Raw genomic sequence first — 16669 nt, forward strand, 5'->3', positions numbered from 1 at the left:
GTTGAATCTCAGGCCTACGCTAGTGGTTGTTCTGTCACAGAGCGGGACTTCGTGGTCAAGCGGTAAGACAAGTCATTCTGTTCGGAATGTGTATCTAATGTCTTTTCCCCTTCCCTTTCTAGGATGTGCATGCTCTTGGATGTGCCACTTGACTGCCTTGAGCTCTTCACGATGTTCTTGCAGATCACATTTGGAGATGTTCCTCTTTTAAAAGACGTCGACATGTGTATCAAGCTGCTCAAAAGCGACAAGGAGAGCGGGGTCCTAGCTCAGGTTCGTATTTCACTCTGCTTGCATATGTACCTCTGCCTCCTCGCTGACCGCCTATTTAAAGTGGCTCAAAGGCATTGGTGAGCACCCGTCTGTTGTCGATGGGACTATCACCAAGGAAATTGAGGCGTTGTGGAACGAATCTCTGACCTCCTTTTGGCATGTCCAAATTCTTTCTCGCCAGGTTCAAGGCTGCATTGAGAACTTGTCCAAGGGGCGAGGTGCGTGACCCGGCTGCGCCTCTCCAACTAGCTAACTTCTTGCCTAGCCATTGGTGACCAAGACTTGTTAGACAGCCTTATCTTGATGCAGCGCGCTGTCATTCACTTTTCACAGTTCGAATTGTTTATGGGAAAGCTCACTGAGCCGCTTCTCAAGATGCATGGCAGCGAGCCGTACGTGGTTGACAACAAAATGAACATCCTGGTCGGCACGGCGGTTTTGTCCTTTATACCTGGCTTCGGCCCCGTATCGGCATTCTTGTCTTCGGCCGGGGGCATGAAGGTAGTTGCGTTTTGCCAACGACTCCAAAAGCGACGCACCGTCCAAGACTGTGAGTAAACTTCCTGGCTGTCAGGATTGTCGAGGCTTCACTAACACGGATGCTCAGTGGGGGATGCCATGAATGACTTTGGCAACTACATGCAGAAGGCCCAAGTCTCCCTCGCGGCACAATTCTGCAAGCAAATCCTCGGATCCCAACTAGAGTCGCTGCGCATTGTCAAGCGCAGTGACACGCTCAAGAAGCTAGGAGTCGATGTCAAACACCTTCGCGTCCAGCAGTTTGGTGACGACCAGATCGTCAAGACTCTAGAGTTGTTCTATGAAAGCTACCAAAACTTCAAGGCCAAGCGGGAGAAGGTGCGGGATGATGCAGGTCTCAAGGAGGCCATCAAGATTGGGCCGATAGTGTGATGCTGAAGCAGGAATGGCTTGGACGGTTGGACTTACACTAGGTTGACTACATGGGTTTCTTAGAACGGATTTCCTTTCTTTTCCTATCTTTCATAGAGCGAACCTCCTATTAATTGTCTTGGGTACCCCCTTAATCAAAGTCATAGAATTTCCACTCAGGCTTGAAGTCCCGTGACAGCTCATCGCCAGTGATCAAGGCCTTGACCATCTCGATAGGCAACATCCCCGTCTTCAAGATGGCGTCGTGATACTCCTTCTCCGAGAGCTCCTTGGTGTCCACCACCATCTCCCTCAGCTTCCACAGCTGGAGAGCGCCCAGCATGTACCCAGCCTGGTAGAGCGGCGAATAGCTTCCCTCGACCGACCGTCTCACCTCGCCTTCGGCGTTGCTCCTCTCGTGGGCGATCCTATCAACCAAGAGATCCACTGCTTCCTGCGCCGTCATCTCTCCGAGGTGGAACTTGAGCGAGAAGATGATGCGCAGGCAGCGGTGCATCCGCCACCAGAGAGCTCCGATTCTACCCTCTGGCGAATGGTGGAAGTCGTCCCTGGCGTAGAAGAGCATCTCCCAATATAGAGCCCAGCCCTCTACGAAGAAGGGCGTGTCAAAAATGTATCGCCTGTGAGAATTGTATCTTTCTGCCATGTACAGCTGCAGTCGATGCCCTGGGAACATCTCGTGAAACGCCGTTGCACGGGCAAAGTGCTTGTTGTTCCCCCGCATCACCATGAGCTTCAGGTCGTGTTCCATCGACACTACCGGGTACGACACTTGGATGGTTGGCCCACCAAGGAAGAAGGGAGACACCTTTTGACGTTCGGCTTCGATCATGGACATGCGCCAGGTCGAGTTGGCCAGCGGAGGAACCGTGACAAGGTCGCGCTCAGTGACAAACAGGCTTCCTTCAACAACCAGTTCGCGCACCAGCTCAGTCTGCTTGCCAGGGTCCATGTAGTCATTCTTAACATGATCGAGAGCTTTCTTCCAGTCCTTACCGTATCCCATTGCCTCGGACTGCTTGATCATCTCCTTCTCGCACCACTCAAACTCTTGGTTGCCAATCTCGATGAGCTCCTCGGGAGTGTACGGGATCATTTCAGCCTCCAGCTCGACTTTTAAACCTTTGCGGCCTATGGGTTCTCCAATGATGGCGTCTTTTCTATCCTTCTGATTCATGCCGGCCAATTTCGCCTCCACAACGGTCAGGTATGTGCTCAGCGTAGAGTTTGCAGTTTGCCAGGGCGTCGTGACCCAAAAGTCGAACAAGGGATCGTAAGTCGAGTAAAATGTGAACCATTCTGCAAAATGCTCAAGAAGACCTTTGATAGCCTTTGAAGCAAGATAGCCCGTCGTCTCGGTAACATTGAATTTGCCACCCTCAACCTTTGTTTGAACTTCCGAGATGGACTTTGTAATGTCGTTGAGGGTCTTGGCAGTCTCCTTGGCTTTCATCGGCTCAACATCTTGACGGGCCTCAAGAAGTCCGATCAAACCATCTGCAAATGGCAAAAGCGGATAGAACTTTTCTTGTGAAGCCTTTTGAAGATCCAAGTTGTTCAGTTGCCGAGTGTGAAAGGTCCGGAGCATGATGTAGTCCACCTTGCCCTCCTGGTCAAGTCCGTCAAAGTCGATCTTGGTGAGAAGTTCCAGCTCATTTTCGTGATAGATTTCTAAAGCTTCGTAGCGTCGAGGGGCAATATCAATATTGTAGAACTCTCCCAGTTCGCCGAGATCCGCTTGGACACGGATAACGTGGTCGGCCATGGACATGTTAAGGGAGTCACTGGTAAGAGCTATCCCCAATGATGCCCATGAGCTTGCGGCATGGCCTCCTAGAGCTGCCAAAGCCATTTTGGTATAACCGATTCCAATCGAAGATAAGAAGGAGTCAAGTTTTTATCTGAAAGTTGATGATGGGGGGGTATTTTGCTTCAGCCACAACCTTCGGGACTGACTTCAACTTATACACAGAGGCCTCTGAAGGCACGATACTACAACCCAATTCCTCATCGGCATGACACGCCGTGTTTGTGTCGGGAGCGACGTCCGTAGATTCACGTCGGCTTGACACGCCGTATCTCTACAAAGTTGTGGCAGGGTTCCCCGCTCGTCCCTCTTCGGGAACTTTTGAAATCACCAGTCGTACATGGGCTTTCATATACCTTTTTCGGTAGGTGACAGTAGGATTCACTCTTGTCAGGTCACTAGCCTTTTAGCTGTCCTATCTTGTAAGCCATCAGGCCTTGGCGGCTACGTCACAACATGGGGAAATGCAACGTGATAGAGAAAGCTCTGCCCAAGTCCCACCGTATAAGCGATACTTCCCGCAGTCTCGTTATCATATGTGGGACAGTCTTACCATTATCGTATCGCTTGGTGATCTCTGGGCACCACTCTTGGGATCATGGTCGGGATGAGGCCTCTGGAAGATCGGCCGACTCGGCCGATGTACATGTACTCTGGGTCTTCTTTTGATTTAGAATCTCCACGTGAGACTCTTGCCTAGCTTGCCGCGCAAGAAACCCTAGGGCTTATCTGAAGTTACTCGAGGAGCGGGGAGATGAGCTTGGCGCGAGGTGTGATGTTCAAGGTTCAAGGCGGGAGTAGCATGCCCAGGTCTTAGCTAGCACGTGGGATAGACTCCGTATCGTATGGAAAGAACTGGAATAGCTTCCCGTTACCAGACTCGGGCGATGCAGGGTGTTTTGATGCGACCAAGAAAGACGAAATGAAGAGAATAAATGTTTTCAAAACTTCGACTGGCTGTATCACTTATGTGTCGATATTTAAAGAATAGCCCAGTAATGTGCAGTAGAAGCAGAAGCAGAAAAGTCCCTGGGCCAGGCTGGTGGCAAGGGCAAGAAATAAAGTCCATCATTTTTGCATCTCCTCATCCCCTCACAACTCTTCATAGTTGTCCGAAACCTAGATCTGAATTCCTTGCAGTCCGGCAAGACGACGTTCGGTGTTGGCACGAGTGTTGACAAAGTCCGGGTATGACATTGTGAGCTCAACGCTGCCAGAGAGAATGTGATCGACGCTCTCGACTCCTTGCATGAAGCTAGAGCAGATGGTGTTAAACTCGCTTGTTGGAAAGTTTGGAACTAAGTTGACTTACCTATGGTCTTGGTTTCCAACTTCGTACTTCCAGGCCCCAAACCGACCACGAGAGAGAATGTTCTTGCCGTAGAGGTAAGGCTGGACTTCTGCCAATGCACCATCCCGCTCAAGAGTAGGAGTAGGATATCCATGATCGAAGCGTCGGACGTAAGTGCTCACAATCTCGTCCTCGGGCTTCAGAAGGTCTGTGTTGATGAGACCCTTGATGGTTTCCTCGAGCAGAGTCTCCTGGTTGACAGGCTTGTGTGAAGACTCGGAGACTTCGAGCATGATGGACCAGTAGGGGCCGGGCGTAGGCTCGGATGAGGTAGGCACTTCCCCGTTCGCCAGCTGCTTGGTGGGAAGTTTGACTTCTTCACTGGGCTGGTTGAACGGAGAGTAATTGGAAAAGATTGTGGCTCGGTAGAAGGGGCAGTTGTCTTCAGGGAAGTACAGCTGCACTGCGTTAGTCCATGTACTATCCAACAAAGTCAAGCTTAGATGGCAATGTGAAGAAGTGGCTTACCCAGCATTTATCACCGATGCGCTCAGGACGCTCTCCGCGAACGCCAATACCGATGACGTTTGTAGAAGAGTAGTAGAGAGGCTTTGCCAGCTGCTGAAGCTTTTCATCGCCCATTGTCTCGGCTAAGTGATCAATCGCCATGGTAGAGATGAGAGCCCCATACTTAACAATGGTTCCTAGACAAAGGTAATCAGCGAGGATTTCTGGGTCATGAACAACACATACCGTCTTTGAGGTGGGCTGTCTTCGAGTCAGCATATACCTTCGCCACCGCACCGTGATCACCGAATCGGGTCTTTTCCTTGTCGAGGGTGTCGGCGACGGCAGTCCAGATACCGCCAGTGCCTCCCTTGGCAGGGAAGCGGAAAGTCGCATTGGGGCCCCAGCCGCCAGCTACTTTACCGAGGATGGCGTTGGTAGTGAGAAGCTTGAGGTTGGGAGCAGCAACTCTCTCTCCAACCCATGTAGCGTTCATCTGGTGAGGGAAAACATGTCAGCACTCAGTGAAACATGGCCTTTGGCAATGGAGCATACCTCGGTTGTGGGGATGGCCCAGACTTTAAAGTTGTAAGGGCGCATAAAGATCTCGTTCAAGCGCTCTCCAACGTTTCTGATGTTCCACTCATCAAAGTTGCGCGGCTTATCAGACGGAGCCCTCCCACGAGCTTCAAGAGCAGCGTCTATCAGACTACCAAGGCATCTAGCCTGCTCTTCCTTGGGAAGGACCGCAATGTTGTTCTGGAAAGGATACGGGACCCAAAGGCCCTGGTAGCGGACATACGAGATGCGTTGGTGTTCGTACCAGTCGTCAGAGTTTGGCAGGGCCTCGTTGAGGCAGTCGTCAAAATACTTGTAGTGGGAGAAGATGACGTGTCCACCAACATCGAACAACTGCACATGTGAGCTTCAAAATGGCTTGAGGGTGTGAAGAAATCTCACAAAGCCTTCGGGAGTGGTATCGGTAGAGGCAAGACCGCCCGGAGTTTTGTTGGAGTCGACGATAAGCCAAGAAGCACTGTTCTACGAGGAAGTATCAGTTCACAGATCCAGAGTTCCTTGTCCAACACGGGTTCAAATACCAGATGTTGGAGGCGCTTGGCAGCACCGAGACCAGTTGGTCCAGCTCCAATGACCAGGACGTCGACTTGACTTGATATTTGTTAGTATTCTACATCATGCCCAAAGAAATTCTCCACGTAAATACGCACATTTCGTTGTGAGACATGATAGGGCGTGATCAGCAGTCTTTGCTTGTATTATCGTTAGAAACCAAAGTAAGCTATCCTGGGGGAGCTCATCTTTTAATGATGAATTGATCGCTCAATGTAAGCATGGAGGGGTTCGACTATTCTGAGATGCAACAATTCGTTAAGATGAAGAGATTCCTCATCATCCCAATCCTCCAATGATAGCGAGTTGGCAATCACTCACATTGCCTCATATGGCAGGTGAATGTCGACATGCTATCACCATGCCTCAACTGTCTGTAGATCAATAGGGCAAGTTGGTGAGACCTATACCCATTTTTAGAAGTCTGGCTTAGCGAGGTGCGTTCCTGTAATTTGCCAGTGTGGCTGAGCCTCCCGTTGTTGTTATATTTATCGCAACCTCATTTAAAACCCTTGATTAGACGTCATTCAGATACGAGAAGCGCAATATCTAGCCCAATAACTTGATGCTGTTTCAGCTACGTACGGTGACTCGAATCTAGAGGTTTCAGTTTGGACTTGCCCTGGAGTGATCCTCCTGTACAGCTTATCGCTTCTACTACACAGCCCCGCATGGATCTCTGAGTAATTTCTCCCTTTGTTTTCTTGGGCGGGCCCTCCACTTATAGGTGTTTATTAGGAAAAGAAAATCGCAGACTTGTCATAGTTTGCAAAACCAGAGCTTGGGGAAACCAGGGCTTATTGGTTAGCCAAATGAGCTCCAAACTACCCAGAGGTCAAAGCCGACTTGAATCCATGTAAAGAAACTAACTGAAGTTCGGATGGAAAGTCAACGAGTACTATGGTCAAGTATACTTTTCGTGTATATTATCGTGTTAGGCTGTGTGAGACCTCGTATGCTCGTAGCTATGTTTTGAGCCACCATGGCTGATCTTACTATTCATTCAAGCAGTGGTGCCTTTGCCATTATGCCAACAATGACAGAGTAGATTAACATGATATCTTCAGGAAAGGGTCTAATTATGCAAAAGATTCGAAACGCCTTCCTTTTCTAATTGTGAGGCAGTATTTCCAAGAGGTGGTTTGGTCACGTGCAAATTGTCACATGCACCCCTCCCGCCTCATTTTGGTTTGAGTTGTCCCAGCCACCTTGCCTTGAGCAATCAGCCATGTCCCGCCATGTGCAGGATGATGAAAGTTCGACCTCTTGCAGCGCTCTACCGGCGGCCATGGCCCAAATCGTCCGTCTTCGCACCGGGACTTGACCCTACCATACCCATCGAGGAGGAAAAGGCGCCCAACTACAATCCTAGTCGTTTCTACCCTGTCCACATGGAACAAGTTCTAAACGGCAGATATCAAGTTGCGACGAAACTGGGCTACGGCGCCAATTCAACCGTATGGCTTACTCGAGACCTTGATCGGTTAGTTCCTAACTTCATATCGGCAACCCAGCGTGACAAAATCTAAGCCTCGGTGGTTGGCGATGGTTGGAAGACAAGTATGTAGCCGTCAAGGTCAATGCAAGCAGCCACGCTTCGCGACTAGTTCCACCAACAAACGAGGTCGACACCATGCATCACATTTCTCGCGTGAATCCTAACCATAAAAGCTGGCATTTCGTTAGGAAGCTTTCCGACTCTTTCTCAATCAACAGTACCTCAAGAAGCCACGTGTGTCTTGTCTTGGAAGCTCTGCGTGAGCCTTTATGGCTCTACCACAGAAGATATATCAACAACGGCATTCCTCCGGATACCCTCAAGATCTTGGTACAAATGATCTTGCATGCTCTTCATTACCTGCACACAGAATGTCACATAATCCATACAGGTAATGCTATTTTGCAATCCGACTAAAAACCTACTGATCAATGAACCAGACCTTAAGCCCGACAATATAATGGTGAAAATCGAAGACCCGGCCATCTTTGATCGAGATGCCAAGCATGAATTCGACAACCCACTGCCACAGAAGTACATTGACGGACGCACTATTTACCTCTCTCGAAATAACTACGGGACGCTTGCTAAACCAACGGGAATCATCCAAATTGTCGACTTTGATTTCTCGGTTAGAACAACACCAGGACAAATCCACACGGGTACCATCCAAGCTGAGATATATCGAGCGCCAGGAGTTATCCTCAACGTTGGTTGCACGTATTCGGCAGACATATGGAGCCTCGGTGTGATAGTAAGTTTCATTTTATTCTATAATAAGGAACAAGCCATTAACTCACTATCATAGTTGTGGGACTTGCTCCAAGGCAAGGCACTTTTCAACCCTGCGACTCCTGATGAACCAGATGAATACGACGACCAGACTCACTTGGGTCAAATAACAGCACTGATAGGGCCTCCTCCTAAGGATTTTTTGTCCAAGGGTCAAAGAACTTCCATGTTCTACCAGAAAACCGGTGAGTCGGTTACTTTCGAGAAGGTCTTCTTGCTAATGTGTTTAGGTGACCTCAAAGACCCCAGCAGAATCCCTGCCAATTTTACTTTAGAAAGACTCTATCAACAACATGAGTGGCGAAGAAAAGACAAGGTTCATCCATTTTGTAAAGAGGATGTTGACATGGTGCCTTGAAGAAAGGAGCACTGCAAAAGAGCTGTTGGACGACCCCTAGCTGTACGAGGATTTCCTGCAACATTAGAGCAAAAGATGGCATGACTATCGAAATTTTCCCGCCGTGAATGTTGGCTCTTGTCGTCTTTGAATGTTGGTTGAGGACCGTGAGATTGTTCACTTCGCTTGTTGGTGCTGTGCCCTCTTGGCATCAGCTGTTGACGACTCCATTTTTAGGCAGCCAACGCTTTGATGCGTTTCATCTTGATGTGGCAGCTGGGGCATAAATAAACCATATTTTCAAATCTCACCATTTCTTCTGTTGACTGCATTCATGCTTCTCAGTGTCTATCCATGATTCCGCGGTGTCAATATTCACGGGACGAGCAATTGCCATCGCTCGTCTCAGTCACGACGGCGCTGCTTCCAGGCTTCTTTCGCCTCTCCAGAGAAATCAGGGAAATGATTTATGACCTCGCCCTGGAACCTGTCGAATTTAGCAACCTATACACTGCCAAGACAGCATACACCCCAGAATCATGTCCTCTGCTTTACATTCACTGGATGATCACCGAAGAACTCCAACATCGTCTCTACAAAAAGCACGCCATAGTTATCCCCTTTCAAGAACCCAGCGAATACGTCATCAGCAACAGAACTTTTGCGCAAGACATAAACAAGACCACACGCAGGATGAAGATGCACACAGACAAAATCATTGTCGAGATTGTGCAGACGAAAGAGGCGCGCTACCCGGATAACTCATTTGACAGAAACGGAATAAGAAAATACTACGGCGACTTCTGGAGAGATCATGAAGCAGGAGCCGACTTTCCGAGAAGAGTGGTGCATGAACTTCTCTGGATGAAGCAACACCTCCCTGCCGTACGGACTGTGAAGTTTGTTCTTTGGGAAGGTGAATGGTTTATGTATCCGACAGCGTGGATGGAACCTCTACAGAGGCTGTTAGACAACTGGAGCGAGTTGCATATCGAAGTGGAGATTAACCTCTTTGACTACGAAGACCCGGACGCTTTTGACGGGGGCATGAATTTCATCCAAGAATGGTACCATCACTGCGAGCCAATCGAGAGAATCTCGTTCTCTGCAAACGACTTTCACTGGGACGATCATGAGTTTGGGGACTATTGGGGATATAGAATCGAGCCCAGGTGTTTCGACGACGAGTACTGGGAAGAGATGGACCCAGCCGAGAGAGACGCCATTTTCGAGGCGGGAGAGGCTAGTGACCTTGTCTATTTGGGAGAGGTAGAGTGCCGTCCCTTGTTTGTGAAGACATACATGGATAGGGCTGGAGAAAATTGATTGTTACTTTTACATATTTGTATTGATACGCTCTAGATATAACGAAGCTGTACTTCGTCGGAGATAACTATTTGTCCTTCGCCATGGGAGGTTATCGTATTATTTGCTTTTAATTCCCGGTGCTCAGCCTCACGCCAGATTGTACTCGGCAATCAACTTTTCAGCGCAAGTAACTCCAGTGACATAGGCGACGGCCTGAATGTGGCAGCTGGCTATGATGGGCACGACACCCATATCCGCAATCCGCAAGTTCTCAAAGCCAATAAGCTTGAAGTCGTTATCAACAACTGCCTCTGCATCGCCAGGCTTGCCCATCTTTGTCGTTCCGGTCATGTGCCAGCTCGAAGAGATGGTCTGTCGCCAGTGAGCAAGGAGGTCCTCATCAGAATCGCCCTTGGGACCTGCAAGCGTCTCCACGTTATCCTTGGCGTATCCGTCTGACTTGGCAAGGCGGAAAGCATCGCGGAGAGCCTCGATAGCTGCACGACGATCAAACGGCGTGGAGAGGAATTTGGGGTCGAACTTGAGAGGCACGTTGGGATCGGCCGACTGCAGCGTAACCTCTCCACGGCTCTGAGCGTTGTAGTAAAAGATGAGGATACAAGAGTAGTTGAGTGCCGACTTGGGAAAGTTGGGAATGAACCAGTGGATGGGAAAGTGTGTCAGGATCTCGTAGTGAGGCACCGTCTCCTTGTTCAGGAAATTTTGCTCCTCAGCAGGCAAAGCCTTGAACTCTTCAGATTGCACCAGCTTGTCGAGCTTGAACCAGCCAATGCCGACCTCGCAGGCAAACTTTGTCCAAGGACCAGTGCCGTCGCGCTTCCACTGCTCAAGTGCCTCCTCCATGATCTTTTCGTCTCCGTAGAAGGGCGCGCGGTCTGTGTCGCCCTCTTTGCGGGTGTAGACAAGGGGGCAGAACATGTGGTCTCGGAGACCCTGTCCGATGCGTGGCACATCCTTGACGACGGGGAGGTTGAACTTTTCTAGCTGGTCCTTGGGGCCGATGCCAGAGTGCATAAGGATCTTGGGGGTGTCTAGGGAGCCGGCGGAGAGGATGACATCCTTTGAGGCGAAGTCTATGCAGCGTCAGTACATGTGTGAGAAATGATTTCTTTTTCTTCATCTTGATGGATTCCAGATAAAGGGATGGTACATCCTTAAAATCAGAGATGAAACAAGACTCACATTGCTTGCCGTTGGCCTCAACACCAACAGCCTTGGTACCCTCAAGGATAACCTTTTGAACAGGGGACGACGTAACAATCGTCAGATTCTCCGGCACAGGAGTCAGCAAGTCATTGGACGTTGACCGAAGTCCCTTGTTGCTAGAGTTGATCAAGACCGACATGCCAAGAGGGTTGCCTGAGTTGTGGTCGGGGTTGAGAGGGAAACCAGCCTTCTCAAAGAGATCCAACACAGGAGGGAGGTCCTTCTCCCACTCGCTGGCGTAGCCAACGTGCAGCTTACCAGAGCTACCGTGGTCCTCGGCCTTGGGGGCGGCATACTTGGAGTCGATGCCACCAGGGAGGTCACCGTGGAACGTCTCGAGTGCCTTGAAGCGAGGCTGGATCTTATCCCAACGGTACGCGTCGTCACCGACGATACGCGCCCACTCCTCGTAGTCATCACGGGCACCGACCGTGTAGACGCCAAAGTTAATGGCGCTGGAACCGCCTAGACCCTTACCCCGCGAGTAATCCAGCTCGCGGTTATCACAGTGCTCCTGCGGCGCCGTCTTGTAGCCATAGTTGAGCTCCTGGTTCATAAACGTGATCCACCGTTGGCCGTCGACCCTCAGGTTGCGGTCCTCGTTGGAACCTCCGGCCTCGAGGAGGAGGACGCTGGGCTTCTTGGCGGAACGGGCAAGGCCGGCGGCGACAGCGCTTCCGGCAGGGCCACCTGTGTGCGGAAACGCAAACGCGTTAATGGGTCTTTCCTAAGAGACAAGGGTGGAGAGGCGAGGTGCGAGTCATGCGCGTGGGCGGGATGCGGATTATGACATACCTCCGACGATGATAAAATCATAAGTTAACGACGCCATTGGGCTTGTCCTTTCCGATCAGACAAAAGGACGAGTCAGTGCAAAAGTTTGTGTGTAACGGCAACCTCGGCTAGGATCCAGGATATTAAAGCAAAAAAAAGGAATGATTTCCAATAGTCACCGTGCAGATCGCATTGGAAGAGGGGGAGGGGAGAATTAAGAAGGCCGTGATAAGACGCTTTCCTCTCTCGCCCTTCGGTCTTACTCAGCCCGGGCTGTCCTCGTCATTGGCGTGTAATGCAACCTCGGAAGGGGCTTTTTCCTTCCATGAACTCTGTAACCTGAATCGCGTACAAAACGTGCTCGGTGTCAATAGCAGAAGGCATTGCACAGCGAGGAGAAGAGGCAGAACCAACAGTGAACACTCTCCACACGTGGGAACTGATGCAACGCCGGTAGGTTTCCGAGACGTCTACAGGGTTCATCCCTCTCCAACGTTCCCCACTGACTAGGTGACCTTCTTGGCTCTTCTGGCTGGATCCGGTCTTCGTTGCTTGCCCAGTCGCGGAAAGACCTTTCATTACTCCCCGTCAACTGGAGCCCTGGCTTAAACCCCAGCTGAAGCCCCAAGCTCAGTCCAAACAAGACCTTGGCAGCAGCATGGCTTGCCCTTGATGATCCTGTGACCTATTCCCCACCCGTTCCGAATGCGGTTTACCCCTCGGACGACTCCGCAGATCCCGCGGGCCGCAGGGGGCCGCAGAGGGGGGATTGCCCCTTTATGCCGCATCTGCCGGAATTTCATAACGCGATGATCTTCTCCTTATCTAGATGGTTTGCGCCATGAGGGGGAAACGGGGTCATGATCTGCAGGGGGCCTGTCTAGCCTCTCTCTTTGTTCTCCCTTAGCGTCGTGTTGCAGTGTCTGTGTGCTGAAGAAAAGTGAGTAGCGGAGCCGCAGCCGCCACCACCCAGCGTGTCCGTGTTATCACCGCGCAGGGAAGAGTCGCACAAAAGGACGGATGGAACATTGACGGTTGGGGCAGGGGTTTGCTTGGTTTTTGTTAGAGAGGCGAAAAGACGTGTTGAAACGAGTTGGAATGTTCTCATAAAGCTAAAATCTGAGGGCGCATACACACCAAGATATGCTCCCGATTTATTCCAGACAATCCACACATCTTTTTTCTCCAGTTCAGTCCCTCCTTATTTTCTTTTTCTCCCCTCTTCGTTCCAATCCCTCGGGTCGCTTCCTAAATCCTTCAACGAAGCGCAAGAGCATGTCGTCATGGGCATCGAAGAGCAGTTCGTCCTCCTCTCCATCGGCCTAATCACCATCGGCGTCCGAGTCGGTGTGCGATGGCGCCAAGTTGGACCGGCCGCATGGCAGCTCGACGATTACCTGATGCCCTTTACTGGGGTGAGTAGTGCCAAGTGAAACCCACCTGTTGGTTCGTGAACCAACAGAAGGAATGCAGCCCGCAGAGACAGATACTGACGATCTTCATTCTTGTTGTACAGCTCGTCTTCACGGCAGAGACAGTAGCGGCGTATCTAGTCGGCGCCAAATTCCAAGGCCTCACTAATAGCTACATGACGGACGCCGAGAGAGCCAACATCGATCCAAACTCTCGGGAACACTACAATCGCGTCTGGGGTTCCAAGATCCAGGTTATCGGCTGGTCGTTTTACGCCTGCATCCTCTGGAGCCTCAAGTTCTGCGTCACTGCCTTTTACGGCCGACTCACGTATGCTCGACACATGAAAAACGCAATGGACAAAGGTTAACTTGGGCAGATCTGGTCTGGCGCACCTCAAGACCCGTGTGAAGCTCGCATACGTTATCCTCGCAGTCACCTACGCGGCCGTCGCTCTCACGATCCTCCTCTCATGTCAACCATTCCACCACTTCTGGCAGGTCACCCCAGACCCGGGAACTCTGTGCAGACCGACAAACTCGCCCGCCTACGTCTTGGTCGTGGTTATCCCCAACATCTTGACTGACATCTATCTGCTCTCGATCCCGCTACCTGTCAGTCTTTTCCCCACCTAAACCCTGTTCCTTGTGCTGACTCGACTAGCTTCTCTGGGGTGTAAATATCAGTTTGCGACGCAGACTTACTCTTATGCTTTTATTCAGCGGTGCTCTCTTCATCATGATGGCTGGCACAATTCGAGCAGTGACCATTCTCTCAGTAAGCCCAACCCACCATCCCCATGCCTCAATGCATGTCATCTTATTAACTGTTCGTTCCATCTAGTCGGGACCTGAAGGAGCTGTGTCGGGCAGCTCTTGGGCCTGTCGAGAAACATTTGTGGCCATCATCGTAACGAACCTGCCGATCATCCAGCCCCTGATCCGAAAGGGTGCCAGCATGATCGGCCTGAGCGTCCTTTTCAGTCGACAGACAAAGTCCAACGGCGAGAGTCACCAGCTTCGAAGCAGCGAGATGGGTGGAAGTCGATTCGGCACCCGAAAGACGCAGACGCGAACGCACCCACTATCTGTTCCTCAACCTACGGCTTGGGGCAGCGACGAGCACATCTTGCCCGAAGACAGCGATGGCAGGTCTACCAACAAGGATGGAAACGGTGGTATCATTATTGCGCAAGAGATCAGCATCCAGTCGGAGGCCGCGTCCGCAGTGGAGGCAAGGGATGGTCCAAGGGGCCCGGCGAACGACTGGGGTTTCAAAGCCTCGGCTAGAACGCCCCAGCAGTATTAAACCCGGGAACCCCATACTCAGTGTATCGATAACGGGGAAGATCAATGCGATTCGTCATGGAGTGGATAAAGTATAAAATAACGTATATAGACATGTAGCGCAGAGACCACGAGTCGGTGACTCGGGTTTTGGACGGGATGCTCACGCCGCGCAAGGATACCAATAATGTAATATTATCGCCGCAAACAGATGAAACCTTCTAAATACGGACTAGGAGACGCTTCGCCTGAGTGAAGCGAATGTACAGGATAAAAAATAACCCGACCAGGGACATGGCTCCAGCGTAGTACGCGGCAGGACGAAACTCCTCGACCCCTTGGTCACGGGTATCTCCGGCTAGTGAGTAGATTCCAGATGCGATAGGCGTACCCTAAAGGAACCGTTTTAGCACATGTTTCACGAAAGCAATGGCCAACTTACAAAGAAGAAGCCGCAGAACCAAGTCGTCCATAGGATGGGGAGGATGCCCAGGGTGTTCTCGGCTCCCATCGTGGCCCCGATCATGGGAGGGACCAGACTAAAGAAGGCGCCGCATCCGATACCGTTGAAGATCAAAAACACGGAGAATATGCCAACTGTGGAGGCCAATGGCCAGACAACGAGGGAGCTCAGGCCAATGAACAGCAGGCAGAGTACCAAGCTATTGAGAGGCCCGAGCAGCACATCGGCAGTGTATCCGCCCAACACACGGCCCACCGTAGAAGCGAGATTCCAGGCCGCTAAGATGACGATGGCTATCTGGTTAGAGTACCCCATAGATCTGGAAAAGATGGGAATAAAGTACGGCGGAATAAACAGCGGGAAGCACGAGATTGCCGTCCCCACCACGATGAGTAGGAACCTCGGCTCCTTGAAGCGATACCTGAGACCAAATTAGAGAATAAACTTTTTCCAAGACCTGTTGACTTACCATTGGAGTTTCAAGTTGGCACTCGCTGAACCCTTGGGTTGTTGGATAAAGTAGGATGCAGGGATGCAGACTCCCCATAGCATGAAGCCCAAGATGCGAAACGTCCACGCGACGTCGAGGTTTCTAACGAGGAGATTTGTTGCGATGCTCATTACGGCGGCTCCGAGACTTCCCCCACCGAAAACGATACCCATTGCGAGACCTCGGTACCTTTTGAACCATCGGAGAGGCGCCGTAGAACACGACTAAACAAGTGTTAGGCGTGTATCAAACAGGTATCGGGTAGGCTCACAAAGATGCACAGTCCTCCTCCGATGCCAAAAATAACTCCATGAAATACAAACAAAGCTCCGACATGTTTCGTAGTCCAACTCGCCAGAAACTCTCCAAGTCCCATCAAAACGGCCCCTGATAGTGCCGTCTTTTGGTATCCCAGCTTGCGAACTGCTATACCCGACAAGACACTAAGAGATATCATGAAAGATGTACCCAAAGATCCAACAAACGTCAAAGTGGTTAGACTAGACGATGTCGTCTCGACGAGTCTCACTTGCATGATACCCCAAGAGTATATCACGCCGAGGTAGACGAACAACGAGCACGCTGCTGCCGCCACGGGGATCCATCCTCTTGGGTTGTCAAACTCGATCTCTATAGTTTTTGGTGCAGGAGGGGATGAGGATTCGGTCTGTGAACGGTCGGTTTCGTTGCCCTTTTCGGTGTCTGAGGACGCCGACGAGCCGGGCCAGTCGGCGACTGGAGGTTCTGTCCGAACAATCATTCTGAGGGAACCTTGAGAGATAACGAAAGACCCGGAAAGGTAAGAAACAAAGCTGAAAGAGGAGAGAGAGTCTTCACACCTGGTTCGAGTTGAAGCAAGAAGAAACAGGAGAAAGATGATCGTACAAATAGCAATTCAGTCAGACTCTCCGATCAAAATCTCCCTGTCTCGGGCCGTCGGCGTCGGCTTTGACAATGACATCTAATCCGAGGCTTCTAGATCATGATTTCGGCGATATCAGTGGAGAAAAATGGAAGGATTTTACACTTAGTTCGTCTCATGACAGCCCCATATCGACATCAACCGGGTCGTCGGGAGAGCCATTCCCGGCGGGCCATCGGATTTCGGCTTTGGAGACTTATAAAGATACCAGTCTAACAAGACAACTTCTCGCCGTTTT

General features: G+C 50.8%; 6 protein-coding genes across 6 annotated transcripts; 2 read left to right on the forward strand and 4 right to left on the reverse strand.

Annotated features, from left to right (window-relative positions):
- Positions 1-1315: 1315 nt before the first annotated feature.
- NCS54_00742000 (Hypothetical protein) lies at positions 1316-3037 on the reverse strand (the record flags this gene model as incomplete). Its single annotated transcript, XM_053152848.1, has 1 exon — positions 1316-3037. One exon carries the CDS (start codon positions 3035-3037, stop codon positions 1316-1318), a length of 1722 nt encoding a protein of 573 aa, XP_053008823.1.
- A 1074-nt stretch (positions 3038-4111) lies between these two features.
- On the reverse strand, positions 4112-6036 carry NCS54_00742100 (Amino-oxidase domain-containing protein; the record flags this gene model as incomplete). Its single annotated transcript, XM_053152849.1, has 8 exons — positions 4112-4247; positions 4305-4741; positions 4812-4987; positions 5037-5286; positions 5346-5702; positions 5751-5831; positions 5891-5960; positions 6020-6036. 8 exons carry the CDS (start codon positions 6034-6036, stop codon positions 4112-4114), a joined length of 1524 nt encoding a protein of 507 aa, XP_053008824.1.
- Positions 6037-7755: 1719 nt separating this feature from the next.
- On the forward strand, positions 7756-9874 carry NCS54_00742200 (Hypothetical protein; the record flags this gene model as incomplete). Its single annotated transcript, XM_053152850.1, has 4 exons — positions 7756-7810; positions 7860-8173; positions 8228-8396; positions 8958-9874. The coding sequence occupies 4 exons, from the start codon at positions 7756-7758 to the stop codon at positions 9872-9874; spliced, it is 1455 nt and encodes a 484-aa protein (XP_053008825.1).
- Positions 9875-10003: 129 nt separating this feature from the next.
- NCS54_00742300 (Hypothetical protein) lies at positions 10004-11915 on the reverse strand (the record flags this gene model as incomplete). Its single annotated transcript, XM_053152851.1, has 3 exons — positions 10004-10950; positions 11060-11773; positions 11879-11915. 3 exons carry the CDS (start codon positions 11913-11915, stop codon positions 10004-10006), a joined length of 1698 nt encoding a protein of 565 aa, XP_053008826.1.
- Positions 11916-12915: 1000 nt separating this feature from the next.
- Positions 12916-14578, forward strand: NCS54_00742400 (Hypothetical protein; the record flags this gene model as incomplete). Its single annotated transcript, XM_053152852.1, has 5 exons — positions 12916-13272; positions 13374-13600; positions 13650-13884; positions 13934-14047; positions 14114-14578. Exons 1-5 carry the CDS (start codon positions 13141-13143, stop codon positions 14576-14578), a joined length of 1173 nt encoding a protein of 390 aa, XP_053008827.1. The 5' UTR covers positions 12916-13140.
- A 199-nt stretch (positions 14579-14777) lies between these two features.
- Positions 14778-16269, reverse strand: NCS54_00742500 (Hypothetical protein; the record flags this gene model as incomplete). The annotated part of the gene is made up of 4 exons (XM_053152853.1): positions 14778-14948; positions 14999-15440; positions 15489-15733; positions 15781-16269. The coding sequence occupies 4 exons, from the start codon at positions 16267-16269 to the stop codon at positions 14778-14780; spliced, it is 1347 nt and encodes a 448-aa protein (XP_053008828.1).
- Positions 16270-16669: the final 400 nt, after the last annotated feature.

Source organism: Fusarium falciforme, chromosome 5, assembly GCF_026873545.1.
Source record: "Fusarium falciforme chromosome 5, complete sequence".
Classification (NCBI taxonomy): Eukaryota; Fungi; Ascomycota; class Sordariomycetes; order Hypocreales; family Nectriaceae; genus Fusarium; species Fusarium falciforme.